The 22,854-nt window shown below is 46.9% G+C and overlaps 1 protein-coding gene across 50 annotated transcripts in view; it reads left to right on the top strand.

Moving 5' to 3' along the window:
- LPIN1 (lipin 1) overlaps positions 1–22,854 on the top strand; it is a 160,451-nt gene that overhangs the window by 56,083 nt on the left and 81,514 nt on the right. For 20 of the 50 annotated variants that reach the window (XM_078348490.1, XM_078348469.1, XM_078348487.1 and 17 more), the window contains exon 1: positions 21,497–21,565. The exons of 27 other annotated variants lie outside the window; for them this stretch is intronic. Coding sequence is in view for 3 of the 23 variants with exons in the window: in XM_078348462.1 (XP_078204588.1) it covers positions 16,574–16,582 (9 nt within the window). In the remaining 20 variants the exon portion in view is untranslated. Of the gene's footprint in view, positions 1–16,502; positions 16,583–21,496; positions 21,566–22,854 lie in introns of those variants that run through there. 3 more of the 50 variants (XM_078348462.1, XM_035273186.3, XM_078348461.1) reach the window with 1 other exon arrangement.

The raw sequence follows: 22,854 nt of genomic DNA, 5'->3' as shown, positions 1-22,854 counted from the left end.
CATCATAGAAGCCCTTTCTACCTCAGCTGCTGCCCCGCATATGAAATGCCCACCATAGCCAGATTCGTTTAATAAAACAGAGGTTTCTTATGTTCAACTCCCTGTTGAGAAGCTTTTTCATGGCTCTCCAGGGTCTTCAGGACAAAACGCTAACTCCTTAGGCTGCCGTCTTTGGCCAGGACGAATTGGTCTCGGCCTGTCTTCCCATGTTAACAGCTCAACAAACCCATAGATCTGTTCAATAACCTGCAAGTGAATCCTAAAACATTCTGAACTTTCCCATTGCCTGACGTCTGCTGAAGGTGCTGCTCCGCTGCTGCTCCCAGCCACACTCTCCGCCTCCCCCATCTCCTCTCTGCTCATCTCTCCTGGTTGTCATCCAAAGCTCCTCCAGGTCTGGATCAGATCCCATCTGTTTAAGAGCAGCCTCTGCCTCTCTTCCCACCCCAGCACCCTCTCAGCCCTCCTCCCCCTCCCAAACTCCTCCAGCCTCTGGACTTTAGCAACCATGGACAGTAGGAATATGTGGCAATGTTGAGCCAGTTATTTTTTTTTAAAACTAAGCCCCAGAATTGATTCAAAAGTTGCCAGTTTTTCTACTAGTTTAGGTTTTCTGGTCCAAGGCCTGATCCACGATCCTCGATGCAGTGAGTTGTCATGCCTCCATCATGGTCTCCTCCAAGCTGTGACAGTTCCCCATTCTCTCCTAGTCTTTCATGATCTTGATAATTTTGAAGCGTACTTGTCGGTTACCTTGTGAGAGGGTCCCTCAATTCTGGTTTGTATCATGTTTTCATGATTATGTATTTTTGGGATGAAGGCCACAAGGTGTGTGCCCTTTTCAGTGCCTATAGGGCACATGGTGTGGACGTGCAATGCTGGAGATCAACCCTGAGCACTTGATTAAAGGGGTGTGTCCCAGGTTTTCTGCTGAAATTTCCCTTTGTGATTACTAGGGAATTACAAAGTAATTTGAGATTATGTAAATATTTGAGACTATGTAAATATCCCCTTTCTTCTTTACTTTTGCCCACTAGCCTTACCTTCCCTCAATGGACCCTGCTGCAGTAATGATTAATGGGGCATTCTAATGGTGATTTTCTGTTTCCTTCTGTCTTTCTACCTGCACTAACTGGAATTCTTTATAGAAAAGCACTGTTTTCACCATTCATTGTTTTATTCAGTTATTATTTATATCAGTATGGATTTATTCATCTTAAAAATTATTTTGGTTCTAATCTAATCTCCTGTGTTATTTCAACACCTTTGCTCTTTTTTCCCTCTCCCCTCCCCTCCCCTCCCCTCCCCTCCCCTCCCCCCCTCCTCTCCTCTCCTCTCATCTCCCTTCTATTTTCTTTTCTTTTGCACCTCCTTATCATAAGATCCTCAAGACTCATGTGGCTTTTTGTCTGCTATGACTCTGGAATCAATCAGTTCTCCAATGATCCTTTTTATTGGAAACCCAAGACATGGGGTGCTTGTGTGCTCAGTGCTATTGGGGTGTCACTGCTTCTAGGCCCTCCCAGTGGAAAAGAGAAAATATATTTATTTTAGGAACCACGAATACACACATGTACCTCCACTTTATCCATCCATCCACCTGTCTAACCTATCATCTGTCCATATTTTAAAACCCATGAGTTTATATCTGACTCCAATTCAGACACAAGGTGCATTCACCTTCCTGCTTTCTTTCTTTGTAACTTCTTTCTCCAACAGTGAGAAACTCTGCTCCTATTATCTGAAATTGATTCACTTATTTTTTCAATCCTGGTACCCAAATAAAGTACAGTTAGCCCTCCACATTCACCGTTCCACATCCATGGGTCCAGCCACTGTAGGTCGACAAATATGGTATTGGTGGGAAACAGGACCTGCAGGTACGGAGGGCGGACTTTTCGTATTCAGGGATTTCGTTGGTTTGCCATACTGTTCTTCTTGTCTCCTGCCTTATGGCACCCAGTTGAAACACTTCTTGCCAGAGTCACTTGGGCCAGCTCCATTCTTCTCTGCTCTCCCTGGTGTAGTTATGAGATTCATGTGTGATACCGAGAGATTCACTCGTCAATCTGCATGCCATCTTTACCACCACATCCCATCTGGCTGTTAAAATGCACATAACAGCAATATTCTTTGTAGTGTACAGTTCTGTGTGTTTGGACCAATGCATAGAGTCATGTATCCATGTCACAGTTCCATGCTAATATTTAAGGTAGGTTTCCCGTGGTCATTATACAGCTGGGTCTTGCTTTTTCATCCAATCTGACAATCTCCATCTTTTAACTGGTATGTTTATTGTGATTTTTTACATAGCTGGATTTAAATCCTCTATCCTCTATCTTACTACCTGTTTCTTTAAAAAAATTTTTTTAAGACAGAGTCTCATTCTGTCACCCAGGCTGGAGTGCACTGGCATGATCTCGGCTCACTGCAACCTCCCCCACTCCCTGGGTTCAAGCAAGCCTCCCACCTCAGCCTCCCAAGTAGCTGGACCCACAGACTTGTGCCACCCCCACAACTGTTTGTATTTTTGGTAGAGATGGGGTTTCACCATGTTGCCCCGGCTGGTCTCGAACTCCTGAGCTCAAGCCATCTGCCTGCCTTAGCCTTCTGGGATTACAGGCATGAGCCACTGCACCTGGTCCAGCTGTTTTACATTTGTGCATCTGTTCTTTGTTGTTGTTTTTTTCTCTTTTTTTCCCTTCACTTCAGTTAACTAAATACTTTTTACAATTCTATTTTATCTCCCTATTGATTTTATCCTATATATACTTTTTAGTGATTGCTCAAATGCTGCTGCTTCCTTTTTTTTTTTTTTTTTTAGATAGAGTTTTGCCCTGTTGCCCAGGCTGGAGTGCAATGGCATGATTTTGGCTCACTGCAACCTTCCACCTCCTAGTTCAAGCAATTCTTCCCCAGCCTCCTGAGTAGCTGGGATTACAGGCATGCACCACCACGCCCAGCTAATTTTTTTGATCTTTAGTAGAGACGGGGTTTCACCATGTTAGTCAGGCTGGTCTGGAACTCCTGACCTTGTGATCCACTCACCTACCTTGGCCTCGCAGAGTGCTGGGATTAGAGGTGTGAGCCACCATGCCCGGCCCTGCTCAAATACTTCTAATTTATGTGTCTAATTATAATTTACCTTAAAATATGCATAAGTTCCTTGTAGATTCAGGATGTTAGACCTTTGTCTGATAGGTAGCTTGCAAAAGTTTTCTCCCATTCTGAAGGTTGCCTATTTACTCTGATGTTAGTTTCTTCTGCTGTGCAGCTCTTTAGTTTGATTAGATTCCATTTGTCAATTTTGGCATTTGTTGCAATCGCTTTTGGTGTTTTAGTCATGATGTCTTTGCCCATGCCTATGTCCTGATTGAACAATGAGAACACATGGACACAGGGAGAGGAACATCACATACTGGGGCCTGTCAGGGGTTGGGGGGAAAGGGGAGGGAGAGCATTAGGACAAATACCTAATGCACGAGGGGCTTAAAACCTAGATGGCAGGTTGATAGGTGCAGCAAACCACCATGGCATATGTTTACCCATACATATCTGAGATACATTACATTCTGCACATGTATCTCAGAACTTCAAGTAAAATTTTAAAAGGGGAAAAACGTTATAATTTACCTTAAAAATAACATTATAGCACTTTACGTAAAGGGGAAAGACCTTGTAATCATATATTCCGAAATCTTTCCTCCAATTCTGTCTGCTTTTATTTCCACATATGCAATTAACATACAGAGCATCGCTACTATTTTTGCTTTAGACATGGGATTGGTAAACAATGACATATGGGCCATATCTGGCCTGCCACCTGTGTTGTAAATCAAGTTCTATTGGAGCAAAGTTATACCCGTTTGGTTCTGTCTTATCCATGGCTGCTTTTCCCCTACAATGGCTGAGTAGAATAGATGCCACAGAGCCCATGTGACCTACAAAGCCTGCAGTATTTGCTTCCTGGCTCTCTTACGTGGTTTCTGATGAGCATCTGTTGTAATTCTTACCTTATTCCTCTATATAATTTGCCTTTTCTCTTGGCTGCTTTCAAGATAGTCTCTTTGCTTTTATTTTCTCATTTTGATTTCAAGTATAAAATTTTATTTGCATTTTATTTAAATTTCAAATAGAAAATGCCTGTTACTGTGTGTGCGCATGCATGTGTGAGTGTGTGCTGACATTTAACCTGCTTGGTTGCTTGGTGTTCTCTGGGCTTCTTGGATCTATAGTTTGGTGTCTGCCATTGATTTTAGAAAATTCAAGGCTATTATTTATTTATTCTGCCCTACTCTCTTTCTCTTCTCCTCGTGAGATTTCATTTTGCGTATGTTGATACCAACCCCACAGCTCTTTGATGCCCCATTCCTGTTCGGTTTCCTTTTTTGTTCTCACTCTTTCTCCTCTGTGTTTCAGTTTGGGTAACTTCTGTTACCTCCCTCCAGCTTCAGTGGTTCTTTTGTCCCTGCATTGGGTCTCGTGAGGAGCCCGCTGAGGTCACTGCCCACCTTTGTTAAGACGTTTTCATTTCTGACATTTGGACTTGGGGCTTCCAGTTCCCATGTCTCCAGTGAAGGTTTTCATCTGACTCTGTCTATTGCACACCTCATCTCCTCCAGGGCGTTGTATACTCATGCAATTAGAGACATCAACACATTAAGCATAGGTTTTATTTTAAAAGTCCATGTCAGAGAGTTCCAACATCTGTGTCACATCTGAGCCTAGTTAGTATTGCTCTGTCTCTTGGAAGTGTGTTCTTCTTGACTTTCTCTTTGCTTTATAACTTTCTCTTGAAAGCTGAACATCTTGTGTAGAACTGTGGAAACGAAGATCGCTTTTGTTTTCCCTCTGGAAATGATGCTGTTTCTGCTTTTTCTTCTGGGAGGCCTTTGGTGTTGGGGGCTTGAGTTACTCTAGGTAGAAGCTGGGCTAGGTATGAAGTTCGTTGTTGCTATGTCTGCCCTCTGTGCAGCACAGCCTTCTAATTCCTATGGAAGTACCTCATGTGTAAGGGTGCAGTTTGGTTTGTCAGAGGAACACCTGCTTTCTTTTTTTTTTTCTTTTTTTTTTTTAATAGGCTGGAGTGCAGTGGAGTGATCTCAGCTCACTGCAACCTCCGCCTTCTGGGTTCAAGTGATTCTCCTGCCTCAGCTTCCTGAGTAGCTGGGATTACAGGTGCGCACCACCATGCCCAGCTAATTTTTTTTGAATTTTTAGTAGAGATTGGGTTTCACCTTGTTTATCAGGCTGGTCTCGAACTCCTGACCTCGTGATCCTTCCACCTCAGCATCCCAAATGCTGGGATCACAGGCATGAGCCAGGAGCCAGCCCAGCAGAACACCTACTTTACATCAGCTTTGGTCCCACCCTCTGCACTATACCTTGGAGAGCGTCTTTCTGCGTGTCACTCTCTCTTCTGTTCTGCTGCTCTTGCTCTAGTCAGCTTGAAGATGTGGGGTAGGGAGGGGCAGAAATTCTCTGCTGTTCCCATTAAGCCTCAGTGGTAGGCAGGCACCCTGCCCTTGGTTCTCAGAGGGCTGACTTGCTCAGTGTTTTTGCCCCTGAAGCAGGTTTAATAACAAGCACAATTAAAAAAATATATTTTACTTTAAGTTCAGGGATACATATGCAGAATGTGCAGGATTTTTACATAGGTATACATGTGCCATGGTGGTTTGCTGCACCTATCAACCCATCATCTGGGTTTTAAACCCCACATGCATTAAGTATTTGTTCTAATGCTTTCCTTCCCCTTGCCCCTCACCCCCCGACTGGCCCTGGTGTGTGTTGTTCCCCTCCCTGTGTCCATGTGTTCTCATTGTTTAGCTCACACTTATGAGTGAGAACATACAATGTTTGGTTTTCTGTTTCTGTGTTAGTTTGCTGGGAATGATGGCTTCCAGCTTTATCCATGTCCCTGCAAAGGACATGCTGCATAGTATTCCATGGTATATATGTGCCTCATTTTCTTTATCCAGTCTAACATTGATGGGCATTTGGGTTGGTTCTCCAAGTCTTTGCTACTGTAAATAGTCCTGCAATAAACACACATGTGCATGTGTCTTTACAGTAGAATGGTTTATAGTCCTTTGGGTATATATCCAGTCATGGGATTGCTGGGTCAAATGGAATTTCTATTTCTAGATCCTTGAGGAATCACTACACTGTCTTCCACAATGGTTGAACTAGTTTACACTCCCACCAACAGTGTAAAACCGTTCCTATTTCTCCACATCCTCTCCAGCATCTATTGTTTCCTGCCTTCTTAATAATCGCCATTCTGAGTGGCATGAGGTGGTATCTCATTGTGGTTTTGATTTGCATTTCTGTAGTGACCAGTGATGATGAGGTTTTTTTCTTCAAATGTTTGCTGGCTGCATAAATCTGTTTTAATATTTTTGTCTGTTCATATTTTTTACCCACTTTTTGGTGGTGTTGTTTGTTTTTTTTCTGGTAAATTTGTTAAGTTTTTTATAGATTCTGGATATTAGTCCTTTGTCAGATGGATAGGCTGCAAAAATTTTCTCCCATTCTGTAGGTTGCCTGTTCACTCTGATCCTAGGTTCTTTTGCTGTGAGGAAGCTCTTTAATTAGATCCCATTTGTCAGTTTGGTTTTTGTTGCAATTGACAATCACAATTTTTAAGTAATGATGAGTTATGTCATATCTTGCAATATGTGCAATAACTTTGATGTGGTGAGAACATATCTTGATTCTGTTGTTGTTGGAGGTGGTGGTTGTGTGTAGTGTTAATACTATTGCTATTTGTTACCTATATTTACAATGGAAAGAAATACTACATTTCAGTTAGAAGTTAGGGAAATTAAGATGTAACTTTTCCATATCCAAGTTCATGCTTCTGCTTTCCACCTTTGGACACTCTGGACTTCCGGTTCAGAGCTGTCTAGTCTAGATTATGACATCCTTGAAGTCAGGGACGGACAGGTCCAGGCTTTTTTCCCAGCTGTCTTTGTTTTCTAAGTGACATGTGTTTCCTCGTCAGTGTGTAGAAATAATAATAGTACTTACCTAGTGAAGTTGCTGTAGGATCAAAATGATGAGATAAGTCTACAAAGGGTTTGGAAATGCCTATTCCATAGCAATATTCAATTAATAAATGTAAGCTCTTTTCGTAAGTTGCTGTCAGGCCAAGGGACCACCCGATAAATGGCAATATCATAGTAAAATCCTGCTGGTTGGTGTCCAAGATGCATGTGTCTTGTGCCACATTATAGTGAGGTGAAATGCCTCATTACTGATATCTAGAGAGGTACTTCCTAGTTTAAAAAAGAACAAGAGTTGGTCATTGTTCTTGTGTAGAGCTTGAATTTCCTGATGGACTATTCCAAACACAATAACCAGAATTACAAGTATCCATCTCTCTCTGTGTGTGTGTGTGTGTGTGTGTGTGTGTGTGTGTATGTGCGTGTATGGGGCCAAACCAAAACTTGTGAGCCCCCTTGGACCAATATTTCTACATGTATTTGGAAGGAAGGTCATGGCGGAAAAGACATGGGGGAGAGTTGCTGGCGTCAATATCTGGCTCTTCTACCTGAACAATTCCATTCCCACTCCCGGAAATGTTTACTCTCCACTCAGCAAAACGCACCCCACCTGTGGGTTTAGCAACTGCTTGATGTAATTTGAGCATGCGTCCTAAGGTTTCTACTCCTTTCCCCCTGCAGCTGATTCAAGTATTCCTTTTGAAACTAGATAGAGTATTATTCCCAAGCAGGATTATGAGAGTTAGGTTTTTCTATCTTGCTGTGTTCCCAGGAATGTTTTAACACCTCATATATGAATCTGGTTTTAGTGTGGCAATATGAAAGTGTATAGACACAAAGACACACACACACACACACACACACCCATCACTAGTTGGCCTGCACAATAATGCATTAGTATTGTCCCATACACATATAATTGTCCAGTTCCATGACTCTATTCCTTCCTTCCTTCTTCCTTCCTTCCCTTCTTCCTTCCATCTCTCCTTCCTTCCTTTTTTTTTTTTTTTTGAGACAAGGTCTTAGTTTTGAACCCAGGAGGCAGAGGTTGCAGTGAGCTGAGAGCACAGTAGCACTATCTCAGCTCACTGCAACTTCTGCCTCCTGGGTTCAAGAGATTCTCCTGCCTTAGCCTCTGAAGTAGCTTGGATTACAGGTGTGCACCACCACACACGGATAATTTTTGTATTTTTAGTAGAAACAGGATTTTGCCATGTTGCCAAGGCTGGTCTTGAACTCCTGGCCTCAAGCAATCCATCCATCTTGGCCTCCCAAAGTGCTGGGATCACAGACATGAGCCACTGCACCCAGCTCCTGTGCTTTCTTTCCAAAGACTAGAGGCTCACAGGCTGTTTGGCACTCCCTACAGAGCAGTGTGAGCACCTGTTTCACTATATGGAAAGTAACAATGAAAGGAATCCAAGAGATCTTGTAAAAGACACAATCAATGAAATTTGATGTAGTTAAATGTCTTGACAAAGTCACACAGCTAGTAAGGGGCAGGGCTGGGATACAAAGCCGATTCTTCCGATGTCACATCCTCTGTTCTTTCTCCCAGTACCTCACTTGATGATTCTCCAGGAAAGGGTATTGTGCATTTGGCCATGAATTGAAAGAGACCACTTTGTATTTTTAGAGACCTTCATTTATTCACATTGCCATGTGTCATTTCAAAGCTACTGTTAGAGCGTGAGGGACTCTAACCAATGACCGCCTTTCCTTCTCATGTCCTCACTTACCCCGTCGAGGACACATAGGATGAAGGGTGGAGGATAGTAATAATAATGTGACAGAGAGAAACACACCTTTTATAGCCAAGCAAATACAACCCATTGCATACATGTTCTGAAGGTAAACCATAACCAGTCCTCAAGTAAGAGACTTGATGGCACCCTTTGTCCTTTCAGTTCATCTTGAATTCACCTGATAAACCTGCATTAGCTAATTGCTTTTACCCAAGAGGACAAAAACCACCCCATCTAGACAGGAGATAGTTTTGCAACTTGGAGACAGTCCCCTGCGAAACAGGTGCTGCTTATCTTCTCATGCAAATTAGAAGATTGGATGCTGTCTTCCCTGATGTTTACATTTCAAAGAGGTGGCCTCCAGGGATCGTGGGAAACACTCCTGAGTCTTACAGGTGGCCACAGGCTTATTTAGCTTTTCAGAAGATTTATAACTTCTCAAAGGGACAGAGAAATATATATGTATTTTTAATAGAGACAGGGTTTCTCCATTTTGGCCAGGCTGGTCTTGAACTCCTGACCTCAGGTGTTCCGCCTGCCTCGGCCTCCCAAAGTCTGGGATTACAGGCATGAGCCACCGTGTCTGGCCCAGAGAAAGAATTTACAATGACGCGTTTCCTACAGTAAATGCTCTTAGAGAAGGGGGAGGAAGGCAGTCTCATTCCCTTATTGCATGAGAGAGAATTCAAAAAACTTTTTGGATTTGTATTTACCCTTGCATTGGAAAGGAACAGTTGAGCTACAACTGCGCAGCTCCTTTGATGAGACAGAAGGAACAAGGGATGCAGAAACCAGAAGGTTATTTAGAAAGTGTTCCCATGGCACCCTCGGAGAGGGATAATGTTCCTCTTACATCTTTGATGCTCCTTTTACACATATGTGGTTTTATTATATATTATATTGATGTTAACCTTTAGGTTAAAAGAAAATTCAATTTTGCTTTCCTAAGTACACAGGAACATTTGAATCTAGGAGATTGACAATAGCCCTCCTACGTGCTTTGTCCCTTTCCTGTGCTAACTGAGCTGAGCCAACCAACTCATTAGTCCTTCAACAAGTCTTCTGAGACCTTTCTGTTGGTCTGGCATACACTGGGCACTGTGGAATAGGGGAAATGTGAGATGAATGAAGTCCTCAGAGTGCAGTTACTCTCCTCACCAACCCCAGGTTCTAGGTCAACAGTGAAAGAGGTTGTACTAGGGCTCTAGGCAACAGGCACATGCCAAAGTGAATGGCTATAGGCAAATAGCATCTATATTCTCCCCTTGAAATGATAAGATTTGTTAGCAGATTCAGTCTCTTTCTGCTTTCCTAATCATTCTTTAGAGCTGATAAATGGTTATATCACTTAGCACTGGAGATTTTATCCTAACTGAGTTCAAAGGTTTATCTGCTGATAACCTTTGAGGTGACTAGTGCTTGAGCTATTGCCCTGGATGGGGGCTGGCTCAGATGTCCAAGTACTGTAATAGGCTGTACAGTGTCTTCTTTGTAGAAACCTGATTTTATCTGGAAGTCAGCTTCCCTCACTGAGGTTGGACTGACACCTTAGCTTTGGTGTAGCAGGAGCGGCCACGGAAAAACAGACCTCTCAAACACCGACTGGGAAGGAAGATGTTTGTTATTATTATTACGCCAGGAGCCAGGCGATGATTTGTTTAAATGACCCAGCTCCCCTAACAAAGAGAAGCTCTGCCTTTATGTAGGCTTCCACTCTAGATATTACACTTGAAAGGATCTTAGGTTTACAGCCTTAGAAATCACATATGAAAGGGTCTTGGGTTTACAGTTTTAGGAATTACATGTGAAAGGTTTCTGGTCTCTGGATGGTGGAGTGGGGTAGGGGTTTGATATTGTTTAAGTAAAAACAGTATCTTCTGGGAGTTTCCCCAATACTAAGCCTGCTATTTACAGGAAGGTGATTCAGGAGGCACTAGTCCGCCAGGCTTTTCTTCTACTGAAATGCAGGGTGGAAGTCAAGGGGGAGGTGATCCTAGATGCCTGGGTCTCCGTCCTCGTTGGGGTTCCGGTTTCTATGGCTGGTTGGTGAGCTCTGTGTTGGGGCAGCCTGGGGAAGAATTGAGCATTGGTGCCTTCAGTCCAGGTTGACTTTGTGGATTTGAAACCATTTTGATGCCCTTTAGGATGTGAGCTTCTTTTCCGGTCTCTTTAGAATGCTGTCTTAGGTTAGGCTGTTAGAACTCGTATCATAGGCTGGGTGGCTTAAACCACAGAAATTTACATCTCATGGTTCTGGAGCTGGATGCCTGCCATCGGGGTGCCTGCATAGTTGGGTTCTGGTGATGCCCACTTTCCTTGGTTTGCAGACAGCTGCCTTCGCCCACTGTCCTCACATGACATAGAGTGAGCTCTGGGCTCCTCCTCTTCCCTTAAGGGCACAAATCCTGTCATGGAGAACCCACCTTCATGAGCTCATCTAAACCTAATCACCTCCCGAAGGCTCCATTTCCTAATACCATTACACTGGGGACTAGGGCTTCAACAGATGAATTTTGGGGGAAACAAAGATTCAGTCCACAGCAGATGCATTTCTCAGCCAAAGCAAAGCAATTCCAAAAGTGTTTTCTTCTTTGGTAGATTCATCTGGTATACACTGATATGGCCTTGCCAATGATTGAAATCTTAGAAATTTAGAAGTACCCATTGCAGTCACTGTCCCCAGTCCCCTAAGTGGCCTCATTCCTGCCATCTCATCTCTTATATTTACCCCCTTCCCTTTGCAGCCCCCTCTATAAGCCAGCGTGTCCCTGCTCTGTGTGGCTGGTGTCTGCTCTGATTAGCTCATGCTCAGGGCATGTCTAATGGTTTAAATATCATCCCTGGGAATGGCAAAGGAGAACCCTGTGGACTCTAAGGGTGGGGAAAGCTGGGAAGAAGGATAAAGCCTGGAGTGCTAAACGCAGATGTGCTAATAGAATTGCATGCCAAAGGACATTACATTTATGGGGAAGTGAACCAGGAGGAGGAAAAGAGGTAATGTCGGATTAGAAATGAGGGTGTGACATCTGCAACCATCTGATCTTTAACAAATCTCACAAAAACAAGCAATGGGGAAAGGATTCCCTGTTTAATAAATGGTGCTGGGTAAACTGGCTAGATATATGCAGAAAGCTAAAACTGGATCCCTTCCTCACACCATATACAACAATTAAGATGGATTAAGGAATTAAACATAAGACCTAAAACCATAAAAATCCTAGAAGAAAACCTAGGCAATGCCATTCAGGGCATAGGCATGGGCAAAGACTTCATGACTAAAACACTAAAAGCAATGGCAACAAAAGCCAAAATTAGGACAAATGGGACCTAATTAAACCAAAGAGCTTCTGCACAGCAGAAGAAACTGTCAGCATAATGAACAGGCAACCTATAGAAATGGGAGAAAATTTTTGCAATCTATCCATCTGACAAAGGGCTAATATCCAGAATCTATAAGGAACTTAAACAAATGTACAAGAAAAATACAAACAACTCCAGCAGAAAATGGGAAAAGAATATGAACAGACACTTCTCAAAAGAAGACATTTATGTGGCCAAGAAACATATAAAACAAGCTCATCATCATCAGTCATCAGAGAAATGCAAGTCAAAACCACAATGAGATACCATCTCATGCCAGTAAGACTGGTGATCGTTAAAAAGTCGGGAAACAACAGATGCTGGAGAGGATGCAGCAAAATAGGAACGCTTTTACACTGTTGGTGGGAGTGTAAATTAGTTCAACTACTGTGGAAGACAGTGCGGATCTAGAACCAGAAGTACCATTTGACCCAGCAATCCCATTACTGGGTATACCCAAGGACTAGAAATCATTCTACTATAAAGACACATGTACACATATGTTTATTGCAGCACTGCTCACAATAGCAAAGACTTGTAACCAACCCAAGCGCCCATCAGTGATACACTGAATAAAGAAAATGTGGCTCATATACACCATGGAATACTATGCAGCCATAAAAAAGGATGAGTTCATGTCCTTTGCAGGGACATGGATGAAGCTGGAAACCATCATTCTCAGCAAACTAATACAGGAACAGAAAACCAAACACCACGTGTTCTCACTCATGAGTAGGAGTTGAAAAATGAGAACACATGGACACAGGGAGGGGAACATCACACACTGGGGTCTATTGGGGGATGGGAGGCTAGGGGAGGGATAGCATTAGGAGAAATACCTAACATAGATGATGGGTTGATGAGTGCAGCAAACCACCATGTCACGTGTATATCTATGAAACAAACTTGCACATTCTGCACATGTATCCCAGAGTTAAAGTATAAAAAAAGAGAGAAAGAAAGAAGAAAATGTGAGGGTGTGAGTTTCCCCTCTGCTGCATGGCCACTGACTCACTTTCAGGAGCCAGTGCTGCTGCTGGGGAGTTCTACTTTTGGTCCTGATGGAATACGAGGAGCAGACTTACCCTCCTGTCTTAAAAACAGCCAGAAAGCTGAACAAATGTCTGAAATAACAGTTAGTGGACACTGGACAATAGGCAGTACAAGACAGGGGAAGCCAATAAGAGCAGCCTCACAGGGGTCCAGCTCAGCAGTGCAGGAAGAGAGAGCCCAAAAAGAGCCCAAGGGCCTGCCCAGCTCAGGAGATGGAGTGCGGGCTTCAGGGAGGCCAAGGCAGCTAGAATATGCAGGGGAGAGACCTGCAGAAGAAGGAGCCCCAGAGAGTGGTTCAGAGATCTGCAGGGAATGCCTCTCAGGCATCAGCTGAGTACTGGTCTACACGTGCATCAGAGGCAACCACCAAGGGAGGAGCGTGCAGGCAGAACAACCTACAGGAATTTTTGGAGATCGGGGGTATTTTGTGTTTATGGGAGCAGCTTAGAAATATATCCCTAAATTATCTGATACTCTTCTTTTCAGAAAGAGGCACCTACTCCTCCCTCCCTTGAATGTGGGCTGGGCTTACTAATGTGCTTCTAAAGGACAGAATGTGGTGAAAGTGATGGTGATGGTTTGTGACTTCAGAGACTAGGGTGTAGAAAGCCTGGTGGCTCCTGCCTTGCCCTCTCTTGGGTCAGCCACTCTGGGGAAGCCAGAAGCTGTATTGCTCAATCAGCCTCCTGACAGGTCCATGAGGCAGGAAATGGAGCCCCCCCATAGCCATGGGAGTTACCGCCCTGGAGGCTAATCCTCTGGCCCCACTCAGAGGGCTCCACTCCAGCCATCACCTTGACTGCGACCTCACAAGACGGCCCGAGTCACAGCCACCAGACGGCTGCTCCTGGATTCCTGACACAAGAAACTGCAGGGAATAAATACTCGTTAATTCAAGCTGCTACATTTTGAGGTCAGTTTTATGCAACAAAAAAACTGTGCTTCCACCAGCCAGACTTGGAAGACCCCCCTAAAATTCAGGACATAGAGGAGGAAAGGCAGAAGAGAACTGCCTCGCAGAGGCTACAAATTAGTCCCAGACAGAGGCTGCTCTGGATCCGCGAACATCAAGCCTCAGAAAGATCAAAGTAATCTTAAGTAACTTTACTGCGTCTCACAACAAAGCAGAGCACTGTTTAAAGGAATACAACGAAATCTAGTCACCAACGGTATAAAATTGACAACGTCCCATGTCCAATAAAAATACTGGCCTTGTAAGGAAGGTCCAGAGAACAATCCATCAATATAAACACATTCAGAAATGACATTCATGACAGAATTAGATGAGGGTGTTACTACTTATAGAACCTATTGTGAATAGCATGACGTGTAAACCCTTTGTTTCAGGGTTCTCCAGAGAAACAGAACCAGATACGACAGATATGGATACAGATAACTGAGAGGGGGTTTAGTTTGGAAAGTGGCTTACATGATGATGGAGACTGAGAAGTCCTGTGATTTGCTGTCTGCAAGCTAGAAAACCAGGGAAGCGGGTGACATAGCTCAGTCTGAGCTCAAAGACCTGAGAACCTGAGGGGCTGCCAGCCAGGTCCTGGAGTCCAGCGGCTGGAGAACCTGGAGTGCTAAGGTCCAGGCGCAGGAGAAGAAGGGGGTCCCAGCTCCAGAAGAGGGAGCGAATTTGCCTTTCCTCGGCCCTTTTGCTCTATCGAGGAACTCAACTGATTTTAGCCCACATGGGTGAGGATGAATCTTCCTTCCTCACTCAGTTCACTGATCCAAATGCCAGCCTCTACCAGAAACACTCACAGACATCCCCAGAGATGATACTGTGCCAGCTATCTGAGTATCCCTTAGCCCAGTCAAGCTGACACCAAAAATTCACCATCACACCCTTCCATTACAACTTCTGGAATTGTCAGATTGGTTAAAAAAAGAATACCCAACTACATGGGGTCAATGAGAAAGTCACTTTAAACATAAAGACAGGTCAAAGTAAACAGAATGGAAAGAGATACATATGCGATGCTAACACTAATCAAAAGAAGCTGGAGAGGCTGTATTAGTATCAGAAAAAATGGATTTCGGAGCAAGCAATATTAGCAAGGACGAGAGTCATTTGTTCATCTTGGACAATCCTAGATGTGTATAGTTCTCATAACAGAGCTGCAAAGTTCATGAAGGGGTGACTTGGGAAGGGAACTGCCTTGGGAAGGCTTTCTGAGCTAGGTAACACTTCCCCCAGGTACACACTACCTCCGGGGACTGCCTTGGTTCATGCAGCCATAGACAATTCTTGTTCTTGGCCAGGTGCTGTGGCTCACACTTGTAATCCCAGCACTTTGGGAGGTCGAGGCGGGCATATCACTTGAGCTCAGGAGTTCCAGACAAGCCTGGGCAACATGAAGAAACACCGTCTCTATTAAAAAAATACAAAAATTAGCTGGGCGTGGTGGCGCTTACCTGTAATTCCAGCTACTCGGGGAGGATCACATGAACCTGGTAGGTGGAGGTTGCAGTGAGCCAAGATTGCCCCGCTGCACTCCAGCCTGGGTGACAGAGCAAGCTCCTTTAAGAGAGAGAGAGAGAGAGAGAGAGAGAGAGAGAGAGAGAGAGAGAGAGAGAGAGAGAGAGAAAGAAGAAGGAAGGAAGGAAGGAAGGAAGGAAAGGAAGGCAGGAAGGAAGGGAGAGAAGGATGGATGGAGGGAGGGAGGAAGAAAGGGAGGGAGGGGAAGGAAGGAAGGGAGGAAAGGAAGGAAGGAAAGAAAGAGAAAAAGAAAGAAATATCATCTTGTCCGTTGATACAGGGCTACATTTCGGGATAAAAAATTTGAAGCCATTTTCCCAGAGATGACTCTAAACAGAAATAAGCAAATGAAAGCCCAGAAGATCTGTGACTGCTAATCAGAGGAAGTGGGTCTGAACAAGGAACCACGTAGCCATAAATACCAAGCAGTGTCCAACAGGTTGCTTAGCCGAGGCATAAAGTCATGCCTTTTCTAAAGCACTTCTCATAAAATTCTTCCCAGAGCACTCAGAGATGCTGTATCCAGTTTGCTTATTCAAAATTTGGGCACAAAAGAGATCTCCCTCAAGCCAAGGAGGAGACAGGCCTGACAAGGAGCAGGATGGCCTTCACAGCAGTGCAAGTGGGAGCCCCTGTGAAATTCTCCTGGAAGGCAGAACTAAGAGATGTCAGCCCTGAGGCTTAGCATCCCCATAGGAGGGACTGACTAGGAGCCTGGGAGTCCTGCCCCAGCTGTGTCTCTAAGTTGCTGGGTGAACCGCTGTAGAATGTGAGGATGGCCTGGTCATTTTCATTCTCGAGAGACACTGGGGAGAAAAAGAACATTTTGTGAATGATGTCATGTGTCCACAGGTAACTCTGAAGCGTGAGCTGCCAGAATTCAAGGCCACCTGCTTAATAGAAGACAGCTAGAAACCTCATCCATGAGCATAGTAAGCACTGCTGTTTGGTAGTTCTGTTATCTGCTAAGGTGTCATGACCGTTAGATAAATAATATTGTTTGGCAACTGCAAGGAAATAAACTGCAACTGCAAGGAAATTGGTTCCAAAAGACACCACTGGAGCTCAGGAGTTCCAGACCAGTCTGGGCAACATGGCGAAACCCTGTCTCTCTACAAAAACTACAAAAATTAGCTGGGCAAGGATGTTGCCCAGGCTGGTCTCCAACCCCTGAGTTCATCCATCGGTGATAATGCTATGCAATTGCTGAGTGGTAAGAGCTGGAACGGGTAAAGTGAATCAATATTTTATTGGTTGCCTGGATGCCAATATATCTCATTTAATTTTCCCCCAAAGCTGCTGAGACGGGGATGGTTACCTCTTTTTAACAGCTGAGGATGCTGAGGCTCAGACAGCACTCAGCCACGTGGCTGAGCTAGACTTGAATTTGAGCCTGTTCAATTTTGAACCCTAGACTTTGTGCGTCTGACCAGGTTTCCTATTGCTAATGAGAAGATCTAGTTATGTGCTGCATCAGTGTCCTGGTCCACCACAGACTGCACATACGAAGCTGCTCCCGTAAGATTTGAATACAGTATTTTTACTATACCTTTTCTATGTTTAGACACACTTACTGACCACTGTTTATCTCTCTGGGCCTCAGTTTTCCTAAGGAAAGGAGAGACTCTTAAGGGTTTTCTGCCTCTGGCTCTCCTTAGCCTCCTGTCGGTGTAGCTGTTTCCTTAGCACTGGGGAATGTGAGACTTGAGATGTGCTGCTTATGGCTGTGACAACCCCACACTTGTTTAACAAGGTCATGGCGACTCAGAGGACTGACTCACAGTGACATGTGGGGTCTTCTGTTTCCTCCTGGAATTAGAGCGCACCGTGACAGTCCATGCGTCCCAGCGTCACCACTGTTTCTAAGTACTGGAGTTCTCTCCTCCTTCACTGGTTCTGCTGAGGTCTTTTTCTCCGCCCTGCCCCTTGCACCTTGGTCTCTTTCTTCCTTCCTGCCTCTCTGCTGTTCTCTGTCCTAGCCATGCTCATTATGAATCGTTTCCAATCTGACCAGAGGAGAAAGGGTGTTGCAGACCCTCTTGCTTTATCAGAGGGAGATAGGCATGGGGCTTGCTGTGAACTCCCCCGCCCACAAGCGGGCTTTTTTCAAGCACCTTTGTGTGCCTGACTGCTATACGCCTGCTGCTGGCTGACCCGTGGTTCATTCTGCTCCTTGACACCGGGCCTAGATTTGTCTAGGTTGGCGCCTGCTCTGGCCACCAAGGTCAGGTGAATCCTCTTGCTTGGAGACCAGGCAGGTCAAATCCTGCTTCAGTGCACACATGACCTTTCAGTTCACAGTGGCCTGGAGCACAGTGACAGTTTTTACATGACCACAATCCCAGACTGTGTACTCTCTGAAGACAGACACTGTATCTGGTCTGCTCCCCATTGGAGCCCCCAGTGCTCAGCCTAGGGCCTCCAAGATGCCCATCTGTGGCCACCTGCCTGTCAGCCTTTACCTCCCTGCCACTTCCTATGCCTGCACTCTAATCTAGGAGCCCCGCCCTAACTGTGGAGTGGGCCTCTGGACAGCCCCTGGTGACTGTCCAGTCCTTCTGTGCTTTGGTTCCAGATGTTCGCTCTCTGAGGATCACTGTCCTCCTCTCCCTGCGGAACCCAGGGCCTTTTACACCTGCCTCTTCCCCATGAAACTGTCCTTGCTCAGCCAGCCATGGCACCCAGGGGCTCCACTCCACCAGTCCAACTCCACTGTTTCCTGCCCTCCAAGGTGGTGAAGTGGCACCAGCTGTCCCCTGGTTCCCACCTGGTTCTTGAGAGAGTGCCCAGGACAAAGTCACCTGATGAAGGTGCCCCAACCAAGCAGTGGCTCTAGACCCCGAGGAGATGCCCTCCCTTCCCCAGAGCCCCAGGCACAGGTGCCAGGGATAAAAGGCTGCACCTCTGGGGGAAGAATTCATTGTCCTCTCTTTGGGATCCGGTGCAGTTAAAGAGCTAACCATTCTCACAGTCCTGGGGGATCAGCCAACAGTTCTCCTTCCTACAGCAGCTGGAAGGGCAGCGGCGCTGAGGGATGCTCGCTCTTCCTGCCTACCTTGCACCAGGTATTCTGGGCCAGACAGCAGAGCCCTTAAACTGTGCAGGTGGTTGAGCTGGACAACTTCAGAGTTCCTGGGATACAATAGTTACTGTCACCAGCTGGGCTCAGCAGTGAACAGATCCTTCTGGGAAGGGCAACTCCTCAACTTACAGAGTTTTAGAATCGAAAAATCTTCCAACTCCACAACCATGACAGCAGCTTCCCCTGATGCCTTTTCATCCTCAAAGCAGATCTGTGTCATGCGTACCTGCAGCACATTTCCCGGATTGTGAAACTGAGCCTCCAGAATCAGGATGCCTGTGCTGCTTTGCTAAGGCATTATTCAGCCCCTCCTTCCTCCTCCAGCCAGCTGGAGCAAGGTTACTCATCCCTGGAGTTCCCTCTCTTCCGAGTGGGGCTAGGTCCTGGGATTGGCCAGGGGGATCGCCTCAGCTCTCCAGGCTGAGTCACTGCTAGGTCAGGCCTGGTTGCTGACAGCACAGCCAAGGGCCCTCCCAGGGGGACTCCAGCCAGTGCAGGATCAAAAGCACCAGGGCTTTGGAAAGTCATTTTGTTTATAGCCTGGGAGCACACTGATCTAGTGAGTGTTTCCTTCTTACTGCTTGTTTGTAAAAAAGGCTCCCCTGACCCCCGGCCTTCCCTGAGGTGGCAAGCTGGGCACAGTGGGACCTAATTTGCTCTGAATCCAGCCACATGCTGCTCATCAGAGCCGACTCTAGCCCTGCTCGGCCCCCAAGCTCATCATTTTCAGAATGAGGGCTTTTAGTTGAATTTTCCTGTGTTTTTAGACCTCCCATCTCCACATTGGAATAATGGAATTATTTTACACAAAAACCAAATTAAGTGGCCTGAAGTTGGACTGGCTTCCTGGAAAGCCTTTCCACATAGGGTAGACTTGCTTCCCAGGCCAGGTCCTCCCTGGAGGTGGGAGGGGAGGGTGCAGGAGGGCTTTGGGCTGGGGGCTTGCAACCTCAGGAATTTGTGGGCAGCTGTGATGCACTTGAAACTCTGGTCTCTGAGAAAACCTTGTGGAGGTATCTCACCCACAAACTGCAAGATTCTCTTTGTGTAGCCCCCACCTCTGCAATGTCAGCATGGGAGGGGGTTGCCTGCTTTCCTGGATGGGCTGCCTAGATGGGAGCTTCCCCAAGCCCAGCTGGAGCGTATCCACACTTGGCCACATGGACGGGAGCTGCGTCCCTGGACAAAGCTCTCCAAGCAGCTGCCCCCAAACGTCTATCCCAAGCTGGCCGGCTTGTCCAATTCACTGAGCTGCTGCATTCCATGCTGTTTCCAAGCTGGCCTCCTCCCTGGCCCTCTGCATCTCAGCAGAGCAGCAGTTCAAGCTCCACACGGGGACTCGCCTACCGCATCACACACCTCACTGGCTCCATTCATCAGCAAGCCTGTGGGTTTTGCCTCCAAATCTCTCTCAAGTCTTTTAACTTCCGGCTGAGCAGCCCCTGCGATCTGAGCCATCCTCTCCCCCGGTTCCCTGCAGCGCCACCTATCTGCTGGCCTCCACTTCTGCAGTCCATTTTCCACGGAGTGGAGGAGTGACTTTTTAAAGAAGTAAATTAGCTCATATAGTTGTCAGGTTTAAAATTCTTTTTGGATCTGACGTGGTGGTTCACGCCTGTAATTTCCGCACTTTGGGAAGCCAGGGTGGGAAGACTGCTTGAGCCCAGCAGTTCGAGACCAGCCTGGCCAACATAGGGAGACCCGGTCTCTACAAATAATTAAAAAAATTAGCCGGTCTTGGTGGCACGCACCTGTGGTCCCAGCTACATGAGAGGCTGAAGCAGGAGGATTGCCTGAGGGCAGAAGGTGGAGGCTGCAGTGAACAGAGATTGTGCCACTGCACTGTAGCCTGGATGACAGAGTGAGACTCTGTCCCAAAAATTATTGGTTTTGGAATAATACCTAAATAATACCTAACTCCTTGCCTTGGCCTACAGGACCTAAATTTTTGGCCCCTGCCTCCCCTCCAGCCCACAGCGACAGCCCCAGGACCTTTGCACCTGCCGCTTCTGCTCTCCAGAAGGCCCTGGCTCCTCCCCCATCATTGTAGACATAGGTGTTTCTTGTCATTTAGAGTTTCAGTTCAAATGTGACACCCTCGGATTGATGGACATCATTTCATCACCGGACGTTATGTGGCTCATTATCTGTCCCCTGCCTGCCTCCCGGCTGGAGAAGTGCAGGAAGCTGCCTGTCCCTCTCCTGTTTAGAGCCACCCTTCCGCAGCTGGAGCTCCGCTTGGCGGAGGCAGGAGTGGATGCTGCCACCATCAGGATGAGGTGGCCCACCGTGGAGAAGCTAAGAAGAGATGGCGATCGGTCAACGTGGCTGCGCCTTTATGGTGAAAGAAATGAAGGCCGAGAGTCAGAAAGGTCAAGGACGGGCTCAGGTCCCGTCGCTGGTGAGGGGCAGGACCTACAGGACCGACGGGATCTTGGCCAGGCCCTGGGAGGTTTACCTGGTCATTTACCTGGCTGCCCTTACCATATACTCCTCCGTCCCCCTCCCTCCAGGCATCAGCAAAGGTCAATCAGGAGTGTTGAAGACATGCAAGAGTTTGGCTAGGGAAAGGAAAATCAGAAAGGTGGCCTAAGGGGCCCCACCTCCAGGAACGCTAAAGCAGGCGGCTAGTGGGGAGCTGCCAGAGCCGGCCGGCGGCCCTGAAAGCAGCTTCGGGCCAGGGCCTCCCGAGTCCCCCTCTCACAGCCCCGCTGGCCTGGCCCCGCCCCGCCATCTTGCCCCGCCCCTTCCCCTGCCCCGAGGCGAGTGGCGCTGACAGCGGGCGGCGGGCTGGGTGTTTGCATACAAAGGCTGCCACGCGCGGCGCCGCACGGTGAGTAGCCGCCGCTTCCCGCCTCCCGCGGCGGGGCAGGGGCCGCAGCCTCGGGTTAGGCGGGGCGGGACGCGGCTTGGGGTCGCTGGAGGCGCGTGGCGGGGGGGGGTTCGGCCCCGGGGTCCCGATGACCGACGTCCGGGCTCTGTCCCCGCGGCCCTCTCCGGGAAGTGGTTCGGGGAGGGAGGCGGGGAAACAGGCCCGGGAGGCCGGGAGGGCCTCGCGAGCATCCCTGGGGCCTGGCCTTCCCTGCGCGCCCCGAGGCCCGGCGTGGGTCCGTCCTGGATGGTCTCGAGCGGCGGGGGCGCCGCGGGGGTGCTGACGCGCAGTCCTAGAACCGCGGGGACCAACTCCAGCCGGCTAGCGTGGGTGCGTCCTGGCCCTGCGCGATCAGCCCGTGCTATGCGCTGGGGACTGGGATGAGGGTCTTTCTTTTCCCCCGGAGTTAGGATTCCAGCTCTGCAATTGAGGAAACTGAGGCTCAGGGAGGTTGACCTCCGTGCCCAAGGTCACACAGCTGCCGCGCTGCAGGGCAGGCTGAGCCCAGGTTGGAATCCCGGTTCTCATATTACAGCTCTCCCCTGCGGGGCCTCTGCACCTTTCTTTCAGCCTAGTGGGTGCTAGGCCTAGAGAGCTCCATCAGCTGCTTCTGCACATAATTTTATTATGGAAAAGGCCAGGAAAATAGAGGATGAGAAGTAACGTTTTGGAAGTAACTTGAGTGCCCTAGAGCTGGAGTAATAAGTTATTTGTGTGGTCTGTAGTTGCTGGAGAAAGCAGGTGTCAACCCTGTTTTTGATCAGCAAGCAGGAAACCAATTAAGACCACTGGCAATATTAATTTGGAGAGTTTTTGAAACCCAGTAGTTTCCCACAGGATAGAAGTGTTTTGGGAAGTCGGAGCTTGTAACAGTTTTGTAATTGGGGGTGTTGTGGTGTGGTGGTCTAGAGCTAGTGATTGTGAGATTGTTTATCCTTTGTTCCGTAATTTGGGTCTTATGAATGAAAGTAAGCAGGTGAGGAATGTATAGTATTTGAGAAATAAATACAGCCACACGTGAACACTTTTCTTGCCCCCAGATTCTTGTTGAAAGATCTAGCAGTTGGGATTTATGATTCTATGTTTTTGTAGCTCTTCACGTTTGCCAACATTTGTTACCGAGTGTTTTGCTCATGGTTGTGTGGTTTTGGTTTTTGTTCCTGTTTGCATGTGGGACAACATCGTCTTGTGGAGCTGGGCCTGGACAGAGCCCTGGACTCCGTCAGGAGGTCTGGGCTCTGCCTGGTCTC

Source organism: Callithrix jacchus, chromosome 14, assembly GCF_049354715.1.
Source record: "Callithrix jacchus isolate 240 chromosome 14, calJac240_pri, whole genome shotgun sequence".
In the NCBI taxonomy this organism is placed as follows: Eukaryota; Metazoa; Chordata; class Mammalia; order Primates; family Cebidae; genus Callithrix; species Callithrix jacchus.
The sequence above is the reverse complement of the archived record's forward strand: the minus strand, read 5'-3'. Positions and strand labels throughout refer to the sequence as shown.